The sequence below is a fragment of the Scleropages formosus genome, chromosome 11 (genome assembly GCF_900964775.1).
Source record: "Scleropages formosus chromosome 11, fSclFor1.1, whole genome shotgun sequence".
NCBI lineage: Eukaryota > Metazoa > Chordata > Actinopteri > Osteoglossiformes > Osteoglossidae > Scleropages > Scleropages formosus.
The window spans coordinates 13,659,458-13,675,413 of NC_041816.1; the positions used below are offsets into that span (position 1 = coordinate 13,659,458).

Consider the following 15,956-nt stretch of genomic DNA (forward strand, 5'->3'; position numbering starts at 1 on the left):
TTGTACTGTGTTGTAAACGTCTTTTGCAAAAACATTTTTTGCTGTTTAGCTATTTCTGTGCAGAAGTCACACACACATTAAACGCTGCAGGGAGAGAAGTGTGAAGTGTGAAAACATCGTGTAGTCATCGTTTTGTACGCTTTTATACGCTGGCATTTCAATATTTGTGTTCACCTGACCAGACCTTTTTTTGAGTTCCTTGTAATTCCATCGCATTTTAGATACCAGCTTCCACTTTTAGTTTAGTTTTTTCACGTATGTGTTATGATATATGGTCTGAGACTACAGACGAATATGAATTTGACTGAGTTAATATATTTTACGTGTGCTACTTTAAGCTCTAAGGTTATGGCAATATATTGCACTCATCTATTGTTGACTTCCTGCCATCCTAAATTATTCTTTTCCCATTTCTGGGATCCTTCTGTTTGTCGTGACATTCTGCAACATTCATTCACCCAAAGTACCTGAAGAACTCCATCCTGAAATTGTGCCATCTATTATTTATCTTTGTCTCTGAGTGGGAAAATGTCCTTATTTGGATTCAGCATGGCCTTCTGCATGAAAATGAAATAAAGATGAATCTGGGAGACAAGGTGACTCTGGCTCCAGGTGAATAAGTGCTCAGATGATTCAGAGGAGAATAAAAGGAGGATCTTTTCTGCCTTAGTCTCATTTGTAGGCCGGCTGTAGGTTGGTAGATGGAAAGGAAGAATGTTTCGGGCAAATTGTGTATGTTTTTGAGTGACGGAGGGGTTCTAGCTGGTGACGTGTTGGTGTTTCGTGAAAGGCTCATTCCAGACTGCTGCTTGCCAGCAGCACACACTGCAAAGATGCAACCTTTTGTCGACCTTTCTGACAAAACTCTGTGCTTCCCTGCTGAAGTCACAAGTAATATCTGAGAACACCCGAAGGCTTTTGCTAGTAAAGAATCTCATTCACACTGCAGGATGAGACCTATTACTCAAACCCAAGAACAGGACTGACCTCAAGTCATCAACCAACACTGACCCTGAAGGGAAACCCTGAAGTGTTGTTCCTCTTGTACAAGAAGCCAAGAAATTATTTCATTATACGTATTTACCTCTGTATTTTTATAACCGTTCTGCCTTCTTGCTTTAGCAGTAGTGTCCTACTGGATTTTTTCTGAAATCAAGTGTAGGCAAAAAAAATAATTTTTAATCTTGCACAGAACTACTGTTAATAGTAATGTATCCAAATTAGTTTGGAAATTCTTATTGTAACAATCCCAATTGTTAAATTGTAACGATCATGATATGATCATTAAATGTAAAATTGCTGTTTGTTGAAAAAGATAGCACGGAGGTGAGTCCCTGGTGTAGTAATTTTAATATTAGTAATTATGGTAATATTTCCAATAAAAACTGCATGAGTGAAGGTGCTGCCTCTGGATTTATTTCTAGTATTAAATTAAGGTTTCCCAAATGACAACAGCATCAACATCAACACAAAGGTATGTTAGGTATGTGGCAGAGTATGATATTTATCAATATGCTGTAGTTGTGCAATCCCCCTGGTCCAAGTTAATGGAAGTTTACTCTCTAATACCACCAATTCCAGCTTTTGACAGCCGGATAATCAACTTGTGTTTTACAGCACTGTATATTGTATTATTATCAAAATTGAGCCCTGGCTGTTTCTCTCGTAGAAAAGACATAACAGTCTGACACAAAAAGCTTTAGCAAGGATAACGTTGTTAAGCATCCTGCCTGGTTCACCATCATTGTTTGCCCATCCTCCATAGAGCACGTCTTGTTAGTGGCCTATCTCCACTGAATGGAAACAGCTGTTCTGTTCCACTGCCTTCCGGCACACCCCCTGGAATTTATCCTGGAAGAAAACGCATCCACTGATATTGTGTTAAAACTTGTATGTCTGTCCCCTGCCGACAGACGTGCAGCACATAAAGCGCAGAGACATCGTTTTGAAGAGGGAGCTGGGGGAGGGAGCCTTTGGGAAAGTATTCCTGGCAGAGTGCTACAACCTCAGCCCCACCAAGGAGAAGATTCTGGTTGCCGTCAAGGTAAGCGATGCAGATTGCTTGGGTCATCTACTGACATGTTTTAAGCTGTCAAGGGCAATGTCTGAGCAGTGTTGATCTAGACTGTGGTCAATGAAAAATGGTTTGCCACACACAGAACACCATTCAGACTCCAATAAATATACCTTACCATATTACATGACACTGAAAGCACAGCTTTGTGTCAGGTTGATTCTGTAGAAGAACCAGTTTCCTATCTGTGCCTGACAGGCAGATCTTTGAAGAAATTTTCAGCTGTGTGAATAAATACCACACGTTCGCCACTCTGCCAAGGACTCAATGTATCATTCAGTTTTACCACTTTTAAAATGTACATTTTTGTACCGTTGCCACAAAACCTATGGTAAAACAAAAGGCATACTGAACTGAAGAACTGAACAGCAATTTGAACCATGATCTGGACTGTAGGACTGGATAAGCACCTTCATAACTCAAGAATGTTATTGTCATTCTTTGCCACAGAAGTGTCTAAGGGTGCACCTCAGGGTTTTCATTTGAAAAGGCGAATTGCAACTCAGAAATTGAAATATGAGGGCTTTACCCTCTCTTTTGTCCACGGAAGTTAAAGATCACTAGAAGGCCACACTTAAGGAGAGGCTATTATATTGAGTACAATGAAGGAAGGTAATGCTAGTAAGTGAGGATGACACTAAATATTTGATAGTAGCAGCCAGGGACAATATTTCTTACCCTTCCTCCTAGATATCGCGAGCAGAGTTTGGAGCCTTCTTTTTTGAGAGTCTCAGAGCTAGAACAAAATTTCTAATGTCTAGAGGACACGTTATATTGTTGTACTAAATGTTCCCCTCCAAGGACAATGATCAAGATTAATGGTCCAATAAGAACTGTAAGAAAACGTGGATGATAAAGAAAACAAAAATGCAATTTTGTTATCCCATACAATATATTAAAGTGCAAGAAATTTTATTTGTGGCTGAATGACAATTGTTTCATTTCATAGCAGTATTTTGTTGAAAATAATCACGGACTGCAGACTGTGTTCAGTCTGCATATTAAGATCTCTAAACAGATAGATTGGACCTTTGCACTGCCGTCAATTGGCAGTTTCCTCTTATTCGACAACCTGAGGTATGCGTAGGCCTCACTGGGTGTTTGGTAGTCTGCACAGGTGGAGGCACAGCATTTAACAGCATGGGAGTAATAAAACCTCCCAGATAGGGATCGATGTCTTGCCATCTGTGCATTTGAGCCACCATCTATCTTAATACCCCTTAACTTGTGATATAAAATCAACCAGGGAATTGTAATTAAAATTAAATTGGGCCATGTGTTGCTAAAACTATTATAAAGGGATCAATGAAATTGTTCCTTAAAAAGAGTTGAGAGTCCCAGCCTAGTTTAGTGTTGCTGTCTGAATGACATCAGACTTCAGTTATGGATGTAGATGTTACAGAAGCTGATAGTACGAACAGTTTAGGAAATTTGAAGTTTCTATAAGGAAGAGGTTTTGCAGATGTGACTTTGAGCGCTGCATAAAATGACAGTCTGAAAAGTTGCCTTCTATATATTTCAGTAAAAAATTGCTACTGAACAGATGCACTTACTTCTATTTCGCACACCATTACATGCTTTTCACATTTATTGATTCATGTTTCTGCTGACTTTTGGAACATCAGCAAATACTTAGCATATTTAAAATACTAAAATGAATGACAATGTCTCTTTGAAATGAAAGGCTGCACATATTCTGAATACACGATCAATTCAGATGTTCAATACTGATATTAATGATGTTCTTTGTTTTATTCAGAAAGGTTGCTAGCTCACAGTTTAAAGGTTTTAAATGCTATTTGCATGCAGAAATTAGAACCTCCTTTTTATTTTTTTATTCATTTAGTTGAAACTTTTCTCCAAACTGACTAACAATGTTAAACTATTAGTCACAGTTATTTACCCATTTGTATAGTAGGGTAGTTTTTATAGTGGGAACCTAGGATAAGTGCCATGTTCAGCGTAATACAGCAGAGGATTTGAACCTGGCTCTTTAGATTCCACAGAAGCAACTGTAGTCACTACAGTACCCACTATCTACACACAAAGCAAAGAAAAAATCAATACATGAGAAAATTTTCAGCCAACGAGTTTTATTTTAATTTTATAGTTTTTTTTTTGCAGGATTTTTATATGTTTCTACATATAAGCAGATAAATCAGTATTTATTGTTTCTTTCACTCATGAGAAGGTACTGTACTTGATATGTACAGAACATTAAGGAAGATATAAAACAGCAAGAACCAAAGGCTTTTCACCTTTTAAGTCTTTTTTTCTTCTTCTTTCGACAGATATCTGAACATTGCAATTATCCCAGCATCTGGTATAATGTTAAAAAAAAAGTCAGATTGAATGTTTATTTAGATTTTACTTTTTAGTTTCCTTTTTCCCTTTTATGAATTGTTTATGTGTTTTTTTCTAATCAATTAAATAAGTACAAAAAGTAGAAGAGAACCCTTCAGTTGTCAGTGTAATTGTCCTTCTGTTTAGTACCCCCCTGTGAAGTTGTACAACAAGGTGCGTATTCAGCCAGGCAGTTAACTGCCCTCTCCATTTTCAGACCCTGAAGGATCCCACTCTGGCTGCAAGGAAGGACTTCCAGAGGGAGGCAGAGCTGCTGACCAATCTGCAGCACGAGCACATTGTCCGGTTCTACGGCGTATGTGTGGACGGTGACCCGCTTATCATGGTCTTCGAGTACATGAAGCATGGCGACCTTAACAAGTTCCTCAGGTGAAAAAAAAAGGATGTCTTAACAAAGTACTGAAGTGGCCTTAGCACAGATTCCTTCCTTTTACAGCACTCCAATAAAAAAAACGAGAAATGCTGTCTGCACTTGACTTTTTGTATATAGTAAAAAATGGTTATGACATATTTATATGGCACTGAACGTGTCAGAAAATCTTGCCTGGCATGTTTTATGTGAGTGTTTCCTTTCCATCTAATGCAGTGTGCTCCATCAGAAGGCTCTTCATTTCACGTTTCTCACTGTCTTAAGTGTATATATCCAGATTGCTAAACAATTGTTTTCGTAATTATCCTAAATAAGTTTGCCAAACTGCAGAATTCTCTGATCAAGGACTACAAGGCATTCTAAGCCTCCAATGGCTTTGCTGATTCTTGCTTCCGCTTTGTGAGTCTTTCTGAAGGGTAAAAATTGCACTCAGTAATGAGTCTACGGGGCCTGCCAACACTCAGCAGACAGGATTCTGGTTATCGTCTGTGCTATTTCTCTTCAGGAATGTTGGATGGGTGCACGTATAACTGAAAGAAGACAGTCCCCTGTGCTTTAGCTTTGGAGATTGATGAAACTAACAATACGAGCAGTGTAAAATGGAGTACGTCATGTATAAAAAAATAAAAAAAATAAATAAATAAAGAAGTCAAGAGGCAGATCCAGTCCCAGGCTGAAAATGATGCACATGCATTCTGGTCTTCTCGCCTACAGAGCTCACGGCCCGGACGCCATGATCCTGGTGGATGGCCAGCCGATGCAGTCAAGCGGGGAGCTGAGCCTATCCCAGATGCTGCATGTTGCCACTCAGATAGCAGCCGGCATGGTGTACCTGGCTTCACAGCACTTCGTGCATCGAGACCTGGCCACGCGCAACTGCCTTGTGGGCAATGGCCTGCTGGTCAAGATAGGTGACTTCGGCATGTCCAGAGATATTTACAGCATGGACTACTACCGGGTAAGACACATTACCCTTTAATTAAGATCTTTCATTAATCAAGGTTAAAAAAAAAAAAAAACAGTACCAAAATAGCATGCTGCCTAAGGAAGTATTCACCTTTGCCGCTGGCAAGTGGGGGAGAGTTTCTCTTTTAGCTGGGTTGTTGTTTTGAATAATTTTTGCAGCTTTTTAGCTGTTCTTCTTCTATAGCAATATAGGTTTAGAGTTCTTTAAAGTGGACAGTCACAATGAACAGATACAAGTTTTTACGCAAGTGTTGATCACAATTATGACAAGTTTAAAAACAAAGAAATCAGGATGTCCTGTGAAAAATTTACGATTGAATAATTATGTATATATAGCGCTAAAACTTTGCAGAACCGACAGCATGAATATTCATATGACCACAGGCAGTCATGAACATTCTTCAAGAAATTACATTAAAACACACCTAGAAGTATTAAAAATAATCCTTATTTTTCCACTTGGAAACATTATGAAGGATTCAAATATAAATTATTAAGCTGCAATACACTGGCTGATCCCGAAAAGGACAAAAGACTGTTTTGCAGGACTCTTAAAAACGCTTCATGTGTATATATGCATGTTCTTCATTTAAAACCTTCACTTTGCACTGTTAAAGCTGAATGTGCTTTGTGCTCTCTAAAAGAGCTGTGTTATATTTTTAATCTTGGGGTGCAGGGTGTGACATTTTACAGAGACATAATGCCAGGGTTTTTTTTTAGTTACTAGCTGGAGGAAGCATGCAATGACAGATTCCTCTTTATTGCACTTAAAAGGAGGAGAAGAAAAGGAAAACATTTCCAGATTCCTGCAAGCCTTCCTAATAACTTTCAACCGGCTGTACCTATTACAGCTAGATGATTGGAATGATCTTCCATTAAAATTAAACATAGCCTGTAAATATCAGCCAGGAAATGTATTTAATTTGCACAAAATGTCACATCCATTTAGTCTGTTCTGGAGTTCCAGGCAAATTTTTTTTAAAATGGTACAACAGAATTTTGAGTCCTCCCTTCAGCACATCATTTTATTGCAAAGAAATGTGTAGTGCTCTAAACACAAACCCACACAAGCAGACATACATTCAAAATATTGAATACTGTTCACAGCTAAAGGATTTTTAATGCTGATCATGGGCTGTTAACAGTTAGTCTTATTCTAAACTAGTTATGTTAATAGTCATATTAGCTATTTTAAATGCTGCCTTAGCATATTGTCCTTGTCATCCTGTAGGGATTGTCACAGTATAAATTTTGTATTTGTTAGACAAGCAAGAACTGCGATGGTGTTACAGATGGAGACAACAAAGTGTTTAAAGAGATTTAGGAAAGGGAGGATGAAAAGGACTCTGAGATGAAGGTCCCCCTCCCGCTGGCCAGGGCCGCGTCCACGTGGCAGGATAGGACAGCGCGCCTGCCAGGTCCGCAGCTTCAGATACTGACCGAGACGAGAGATTAGGAGGTCGTAACTCTGCTGGACGTTTTCCCCGCACTGAGTGATTAGAAACTGGAAAATGTGCCAAGTAAACAATTGGCCCGTGCTCCTGACTGGTGCTGTTGATGTCAGTCCTCTTTAGAAGCCTGGGAGATGGCCCAGCAAGGACAAGACGGTAGTGATGTGGGACTCTAGGATGTTTCATGGATGGCAGTTCACCTGTTCTTGTACAATAAAAAATGCACATCATAAAGTCCCACTTAGTATGTTACTGAGGTGCTATGTATGTGGCAGTAACATGAATAACAGAATTCTTGGTATTGAAAAACAGCAGCTATGGGATTATCTGTATTTTATTGTTTGTTTTTTTTTTTTCCACCAACTTTGCAATCACAGTGACATCAGAACTATTGCATGAATCCATAGCAATTTAAACACCCCTAAAGGCATTTTATAATTCATTTCTTACATGGCACCACTGTAAGGTATTGCATTTAATTACTATGGCATTGCATACTGTTTACTTAGACTCTGATTCTCTGTGAGCAAATCAGGGCTCATACTTTTGACTCTCTGATCATTCAGCTCTAGAGTTTGATGTGATCTCATTGGGACTATTGCTAGCTCACAGATGAGAAGCTGAGAAATTAGCTAGGAGTGTAGATAACACATTTTGTAATATGCATTTTCCTATCCTTTTTGTTGCAACATGCTTATCACAACCTTCGTGTGTTTTATGCAAATTTTGAATTTAAAGTTTTACAAGGTCTTCATTTTAAGTATTGCATTACACTGTGTGTCTATACAGTGGTACATTACACACACACACTTCCTGAAACCGCCTGACCCGCCGCAAGCCGGAGCCTAACCTGGCAACGCAGGGCTCAAGGAACACACCCAGGACGGGACACCGGTCCGTCACAAGGCACCCCAAGCAGGACTCAAACCCCAGACCCGCCAGGGAGCAGGATGCAGCCAAACTTGCCGTGCCACCACAACCCCTATAGTAGTACATTCAAAAAATGAAAAAAAAGAAACACCTTATAATATATGGTTAATGCTTTTGATGTATACCCACAAATTTACAGGGTACTTGATTGCGTCACATTTATTTACTGAAATCCTCTGTTTAATATCAATGTGTATGGCAAACTGAAGTACACTGGCTTCTTTGATGGCTGAAAAGTTACCTCCATAGGGAAAACCCATTCGACTTCATATCATTCCGTTACAGGGATGTGGGAGAGGCGGCATTTTTTTTAACTTTTCAACAGGTGAAAACTCATCTCAGATGAAAGCTGTGTTTGGCAATCTTCAGAATTCAGACTCAAATTTTCTGAAAAAGCTGTTTGTCTAGTACCCACATCACTAAGCGCATGGTTTGTTGAGATATGAAATTGCGTTCATCCTGAAGACACTGGCTGCTGCGGCATGCAGGATTGCTGCGGAGAGATCAGTGTTTTGAAACGCCGGAGCTGAACGACAAATTCTGTTCCTGCACAGTAAGACTCTAAAATGAGTGCAGGAGGCGAAGCTTGGCGACCACAACCCTGCTATTGTTCCCCAGAGACCTCCATGCCACATGCATAAATAATATATTGCACTCAATGGCGTAGGAGGCACACGGTTTCAGTGATAACATGCTGTTGTATTTAAACTATCTTCTAAAACACTTAGGGCTATTTATTGTACATTAATACCAAATGGCCTGTTCAAATTTTAGACAGACAGGATCACAGAATACAACAAAGCAGATATAATGAAATATGTATCTCTGTGACTAAATCTGTAAAGCATTTTCCCACAACACTAAATATCTGAGAAGTTTTATTATCAAATGTTAAAATTAATCATATAACACGGTCTTTTTGATCAAAATTCCTGTAAACAATATCACGTACACTTTCTGTTATAGGATTTATTAATGACTCTTAAGAAAGGGTAGAACTTGATGAAAATATGGAGTCGTAGAAGAAGTTTTGAAACCAACACTTTTGGGCAAATACTTATAAGTTGTGGTACATGTAAGTGGAGATAGCAATTAAAAAAGTGAAATTGTTAGTGTAATTTGCAGTAGAAAATTGTTTAAGAGTTTGAAGCCTGTGCCTCTGAAATATGTGTAAATGCAGCTGATGGATAACTCTCTCTGTGCTTGTCTGGGCATGACGCAGGCACTGCGCTTTTTGCGTTTGATGAATGAGTGTCTGCTATTTACAAAACCACTCTGTTTCTTTCGGTAAATGTTTACAGTCTGTCTGCTGTCTCTGAAAATTACAGATGCCAAGTCTGTATGTGCAGTATTACAGTTAAAAGAAGTCTTCTTGCTTTGGATGTGGGGACTTGTATTTGCAAGTTTTTTAGAGTTGTGCAATGCAGTTATACATTTTAAGCCAGAAGGTATTCTAATAAAATTCAAATAATGAAATGTATTATACACTGTAAATACAAACTCAGAACATTTTTGTATGGTCATAGAATCCCCCATAAAATTATATAAAAGGGACAGACTTGGATTTAACCTCCACAGGTGTGCTTTCTTACACACATACATTCAGTTCACACCTTGACCTTCTCTCTCTGCTATATTAATAAGATTTTTAATTGTGCAATGAGAACTGAAAGCAGCATTGGCTGTCTGAAAATGTTACAATTTGATTATGACCAATAAAGTGCTATTAAAATCATATCTAATAAAAAGTAAGCAATGAGATTACTTTTTATTGTTCAATCTATTAACATCATTCTGTACAATATTGTGAAAGAGACTCATTTTAAGTTCCTGTGTAGTTTAAAAGTGTTGAAAGATTAAGTTAAGGTTTCGGTTAAAATACGTTAACGTCTATCTTTCCTTCTTTCAAATATCAGTGGAAGCTTGGCTGTATGGCAGACAGCATCCGTAGGATACACAAAAAAGAAATAAAAATCCCCCAGGGTTAGTGTAGTCACGTCCAGGTCCAATTGTAAAATTTAAAAGTCCACCATTAAACACTGTTCTTTAACAGGTAATTAAACTAAAATATAAGAGGTGGGTTGAATGACAAAAAGTGGGAGAGGGACATGCTGATGGATCTGTTTTCCTGACAGGTGGGGGGACACACAATGTTACCCATTCGCTGGATGCCACCTGAGAGCATCATGTACCGCAAGTTCACTACAGAGAGTGATGTGTGGAGCTTCGGCATCATCCTGTGGGAGATCTTCACCTATGGCAAGCAGCCATGGTTTCAGCTGTCTAACAACGAGGTATGCAGGGCATGATTGGTAATCATGTCATTGAAGCACAATCCTGATTTAGAAAGTCTTGCAGAAGAATCTTTTGCTATTTGGGTTTTCACATACTTGTACGGCCCTGTCATCCGTCTCTACTAAATTGCACAGTGTCTGTCTTGATGTTTCAGTATTTCAAAAACAAGAAAAGAAATGCTTTTCTATTTTGCTCGTTTCTTTAGATGTAGTCACATCCGGATATTTCGCATGAGGGGTCAAAGGTTGAACACAGAACATTCAAAGATCAGTCAGTTCTGCCTGGTCAGTTCTCCAGTTTTTTCTGTAGGACATGAAACATGTACCCTGAGTTCAAGTTGACAGATTCTTTCTTCTCCCATGGACCCACAAAAAAGTAGATCTTTCCGTGAATCGAACAAGTCAGTTGCTTTGTGCAGAGATTATTTGTTCGACATTTCTATGGGACAAATTGTGAATTTCTTTGACACATAGCTCAGATTAGTATTTCTCGAACACGTTGCATGTGCTTCTTGTCACACATATGAAGAAAGAGAATTCTTCTTTCTAGCATTTTGCTGGACATGGCTGTGATGACAGTAGTTTGCTGTTTTACGGAGTGTGTAGTGCTTCAAAAGTAAAGGTTTCCAAACTGCTTGTTAGATGTGCTTCAGCTTTTACAGAAACATAGAAAGTCCTTTGAACAAGAACTAGCGGAAAAGTCTCATTTCTGTATATTTTCACATGTGAGTAGCGCTGCTGTCTCGCAGCACCTAGGTGGTGTGAGAGGACATGGGTTCGATCCCCACTCAGTCTGTGTGGAGTTTGCATGTCCTCTCTGCGTCTGCGTGGGTTTCCTCTGGGTGCTCTGGTTTCCTCCCACAGTCTGAAGACATGCTGTTCGGGTTCACCCACAGTGTGTGAGTGACAGATAGAGTGTGTTCCACTGATGTATGGATGACTGACCCATTTAAGTAGTGTGTCTACCAGTGTAAGTTACCCTGGTGAATACAGCATGTGGGCTCATAACACTACATAGAGTTCATTGGAAGTCGCTTTGGAGAAAAGTGTCTGCTAAATAAATAAATGTAAATGTTTATGGAGCAGGTAGAAGTTAAAGATGGTGTTACCTTCATCGTTGCTAGTTCAGATCCTGGGGTACATAACTTGTCTGAAATAAATACCCAAAGAAACTCAATACAAATTCATTTGCCCACATCTTGTTAGTTTCTCATGCTCTACCTTTGTCTGGTATTTTAATCTCATCTCTCCTTTTGAGCTGCTGTAGCTGTGCAGTTCACCTTTTCTCAGTTTCTGTAAAATAGAGAGTTCTAAAGAAAGCGATGTAGTGACATCCTCCCTGGAGACAAAAATTGCTGCACCAGCTGAGCAAAACAGAGACGTGCAAAATCCATTTTCTTCCATTCTTGCACAATTAATGGAAATGTTGAAATAAATGTTAATAATTAATTACTACAGAAGTAGCCTAATACTGTTACTTAGCCAGTATGGTAGTGAACTGAAGCTGTTTTGATGATGCTCACATTTACTTTTTTATGGTTGTATTATTTATATACACACTCTTAAGACATTTCGTGATGAGGACCTAAAAAGATTCATAACACTTACTGAGCATGAGCAGAACCATATTCAGATATAACAACCTATTCAGATTATATCATTCTAATAGATTGCTATATACTTGTAAAGGTAATCAAAATACACACACACACACACACACACATTTTCTGAACCGCTTGTCCCATTTGGGGTCACGGGGAGCCAGAGCCTAACCTGGCAACACAGGGCATAAGGCTAGAGGGGGAGGGGACACACCCAGGACAGGACGCCAGTCTGTCGCAAGGCACCTCAAGGGGGACTCGAACCCCAGACCCCCTGGAGAGCAGGACCCAGTCCAACCCACGGAGCCACTGCGCTCCCCGTAATCAAAATATATTTAACTATACTTCATGGACATTCATAACAGACTTGAACCTGGGAAAACGGGCAACATTTATTTTCTTTTTATCCAGTAGACAATTTGATCAACGTTTGTCTTACTCTGCCCTTTGTTGACAGACCCGAATCATCAAATAAATAAATAAATAAAGAAAGAAACAAAAAAATAAATGTGTAAAATATTTAAACAAACAATAAATCAATGTCAAATCAGACATACTGTATGCAACAGGAACATACCCTGAGTATTAATCACTACACAAATATGAATCTGTGTATATCTCAGTCATGTAAATGTGGATATAACAAGAATACAATCAAAAGCACTACAGTGTTGGACTTTGTTCATTTTCCTGTTTAAGGAACAAAAGACAATGAGTTGAGTCCAAATGTGTGTTTTGCTGTTTCGTATTAAAGACATTGTCCACTATATGTCATCTGTTAAGATAGTTTACAATCATAATCACATTAATAAAAATATTATCATTTATTTATGCAAACTGTTCTTGTTTTCATTGCATCCTTTTTTCCAATTAAGTTCAATTTTGTATTAAATGTATCCAGCATAAATGTAGGCAGTACTCATCAATGTGGAGGAAAAATGGGATGCTAATATAATGCTGATTACCATTTTGAGATGTAATTGCCTCTGGGCAGCTGAATTTGTGTAGTCCCTTTTAATGTTTGCCTGTATGTATAACTAAAACCAAATGGAGGATTGGTTCTACTAATGATCTCTCCGATGTCCAAAGCACACTGAACTTTCATATAAATGGCAAGTTGTGATAGCTGATGCAAAAACCTAATTTGGAGCACATGGCTATCTTTAAGCCTTGATGTGACATTTTTTATTTCCTTTGCTTTGTGCAGTAGTGAATATTTTATAAACAAACAAATAGCAATACTGTGGTTTTAAGCAGAACCTACATCAGAGTAGCAGAAGGCCTGGAGTAATTGGCTACTCAAGCACACAGAGCATAGCAATGCAATGTGCACAGTTGTCCTCAGTGTATTATGCCTGATGCCTCTCCTAAGAGTTCTGACCTTTGATCCTCACTCTCCCCAGGTCATTGAATGCATCACGCAAGGCCGAGTCCTGGAAAGGCCTCGCATTTGTCCCAAGGAGGTATATGACATAATGCTGGGCTGCTGGCAGAGAGAACCACACCAGCGGCTCAGCATCAAGGACATCCAGAAGATCCTCTATGCCTTGGGCAAAACCGCTCCAGTCTACCTTGATATTCTAGGGTAGCAGTGGACAGGGACCAACTGCTTGTCTGTCTCCACTAGACAGATAAACACAACCCAGGAAGAAAAAAGAATCAAATTTAAAAGAAAAAAAACCCCAAAAAAACAAACAAACAAACAAACCAAACAACGTGTACCTTACTGTTCCACTGTCAAACACCTTTGGGATAGGGATGGACTTAAGTGCCTGCTACACCTTTCGATACACTGGATTTAAAAAAAGCACTTTTACATTTTGTTTGCTATAAATGTACAGAGATACCCTCTATGAAGAGCATTTTTTTTTTTTTTTCTTAAAACCTTAAAAGGGAATGGAGAACCCAACGCAATTTACTACTGACCGAGAATTCAATCATTTTTAAATTATTGTTTTATTATATTTTTTCTTGAAGGTGGGGATTTACGCCATGTATATTCATGAGGATGACTTGTTTTTGGAGGAAACTTTTTTCACCAAGTCAGAAAGTCAGATATGGACTTCCTGAAGAAAGCCTTACTGCACTCCTGCTTGGTTGGATCTTGTCTCAGATTCTGTGGGAAGCATTAAAGGGATTTTCTATTACAAAAAAATAAACCATGAGGAAACCCTAGGAAACAAGGACCACCAATCAATACAAATAACATAATTTAATAACTATGTATATAATGTAAATTTCCATAAGTGTCAAAAAGTTATGTTAACTTATTTTTCTTCCTGCTTAGAGTACTTTTGTTCCTTGGCGTGCTGTTACGGTGAGTTCAATCTATTAATGTTTTCAAAATACTCTTTAAATTTTTTTTTCTTTTGACCAAGGTCATAGAATGTATGCAGCCATATTTATTTCAGTGTTGATGCCCAAATATTTTCTCAGATATTTTCAGATTTGCTGCCAAACCTTGATTAGGACTTGAGATAGAGACTTTCCGAGAACATGGTTGTCTGATAGTGAGCTTTTTAGGTTCTAATTGAATGTTTTGTCTAATGCGTTGGGTGACCCTGGCATTACGCTCTCACTGCCTCTTGTTGATAAGCTTCCCACAGCAAATGACATGCTGTCTTTCCCGCTTTTTCACTTTTCAGACATAATTTACATGTGCATAACATAGCAAAATGAGTAAAATGTGACGTATTTTATTTAAAGTAACAACGGAAATTATTCAAACTGGAGAAATCTGCAAATATTTCTACTTCATTTGCACAGAGAGGGAGTTTATCTACATTACAACATTTATGTTAGACTTGTGTTTTAGAGTAAGACTAAAAAGATAAAATGAATAATATTTGAGCTCACCAGTGTAAATAGTTTTTTATGCAAATTAACACCTAAAATCACTAATTTCATGACATGTTGTGGTATATAAGACAGCGTATCATACTTAGAGTTAAAGGAAGTAAGAAATGAAGGCAATATGTGAAATAGGCACAAAATGTATTTTCTATCGTTCGTTTCATTTTTCATTTCTTTGAGGTATAAGCTTTGTGCAGTAATACAGAATTAGGTAAAAGCATTTCATCTTGTCAGCTCTCCAAATGCTTTATGTTCAAAGACTTGGCAAACAAAAATCAATCAATTTATATGGATGATGGAGCATTCCAGTGGTAAAGAGGTGTTGCTAATTAGCATTGTGCTATAAAGACTACAGTATTCTAGAGCATTTTGTCAAAGTGTTTTTAATTTTGCTGGCTTAATAAATAAAGTTTCATCTGAGTTCAGTAACAGTTCAACGAAAAATCCACCTTTTTTGTTAAAAAGACAGAAATTTAGTGTAGTGCAAAATGAATTTATTTATCATATGAAAGAAGCCATATGCATATGACACAGGTTGCAGCACTAAAAGTGTGAATTTTAAATATTCAGGACATAAATGTGACTCTACAGAAACATGCTAACCTAAGCAGCCTATGTGCCCATCTTTGCTTGTGCATCATAAGTTAACGTTGATTTTCCAAAATGAATATGTTGTTATAATTTCAACAGAAATGTTTGGTTCTCACTCTTTCCTATATCCATACATCTAAATCTTAACTGAACTCATATATACAATTTCTATTGTTCACATATTCAAAGGTACTTTATTTTTTAACTAGAAGCTGCAGCAAAGCTTATTGGAATGTTATGTTCAGCTGCATATTTCTTTATACTTTGTAATTTAATGTAGACTGTGCCAAAGGGAAAATGGAAAGATAGATGTGTTCATAGGTAATAATATGCCTTTACTGCTGACCACTAAACTTGATGCTGTTAAAGCTTAATTTATGGTTGATGTGGTTTTCTTGGTGATAGCAGTTGCCACAAAGATTTTTTGTCTTTTTTCTTAGTCTCTCTAATTAACAACTTGCT

The 15,956-nt window shown here is 38.1% G+C and overlaps 1 protein-coding gene across 1 annotated transcript in view; it reads left to right on the plus strand.

The window, feature by feature from the left end:
- The window catches only part of ntrk3b (neurotrophic tyrosine kinase, receptor, type 3b), a 124,456-nt gene extending 108,937 nt beyond the window's left edge, over window positions 1-15,519 (plus strand). Inside the window, exons 13-17 of the mRNA XM_018763149.2 lie at window positions 1,914-2,044; window positions 4,635-4,807; window positions 5,523-5,766; window positions 10,291-10,449; window positions 13,454-15,519. Coding sequence (XP_018618665.1) covers window positions 1,914-2,044; window positions 4,635-4,807; window positions 5,523-5,766; window positions 10,291-10,449; window positions 13,454-13,639 — 893 coding nt within the window. The 3' untranslated portion in view covers window positions 13,640-15,519. The remainder of the gene's footprint in view (window positions 1-1,913; window positions 2,045-4,634; window positions 4,808-5,522; window positions 5,767-10,290; window positions 10,450-13,453) is intronic.
- Window positions 15,520-15,956: the final 437 nt, after the last annotated feature.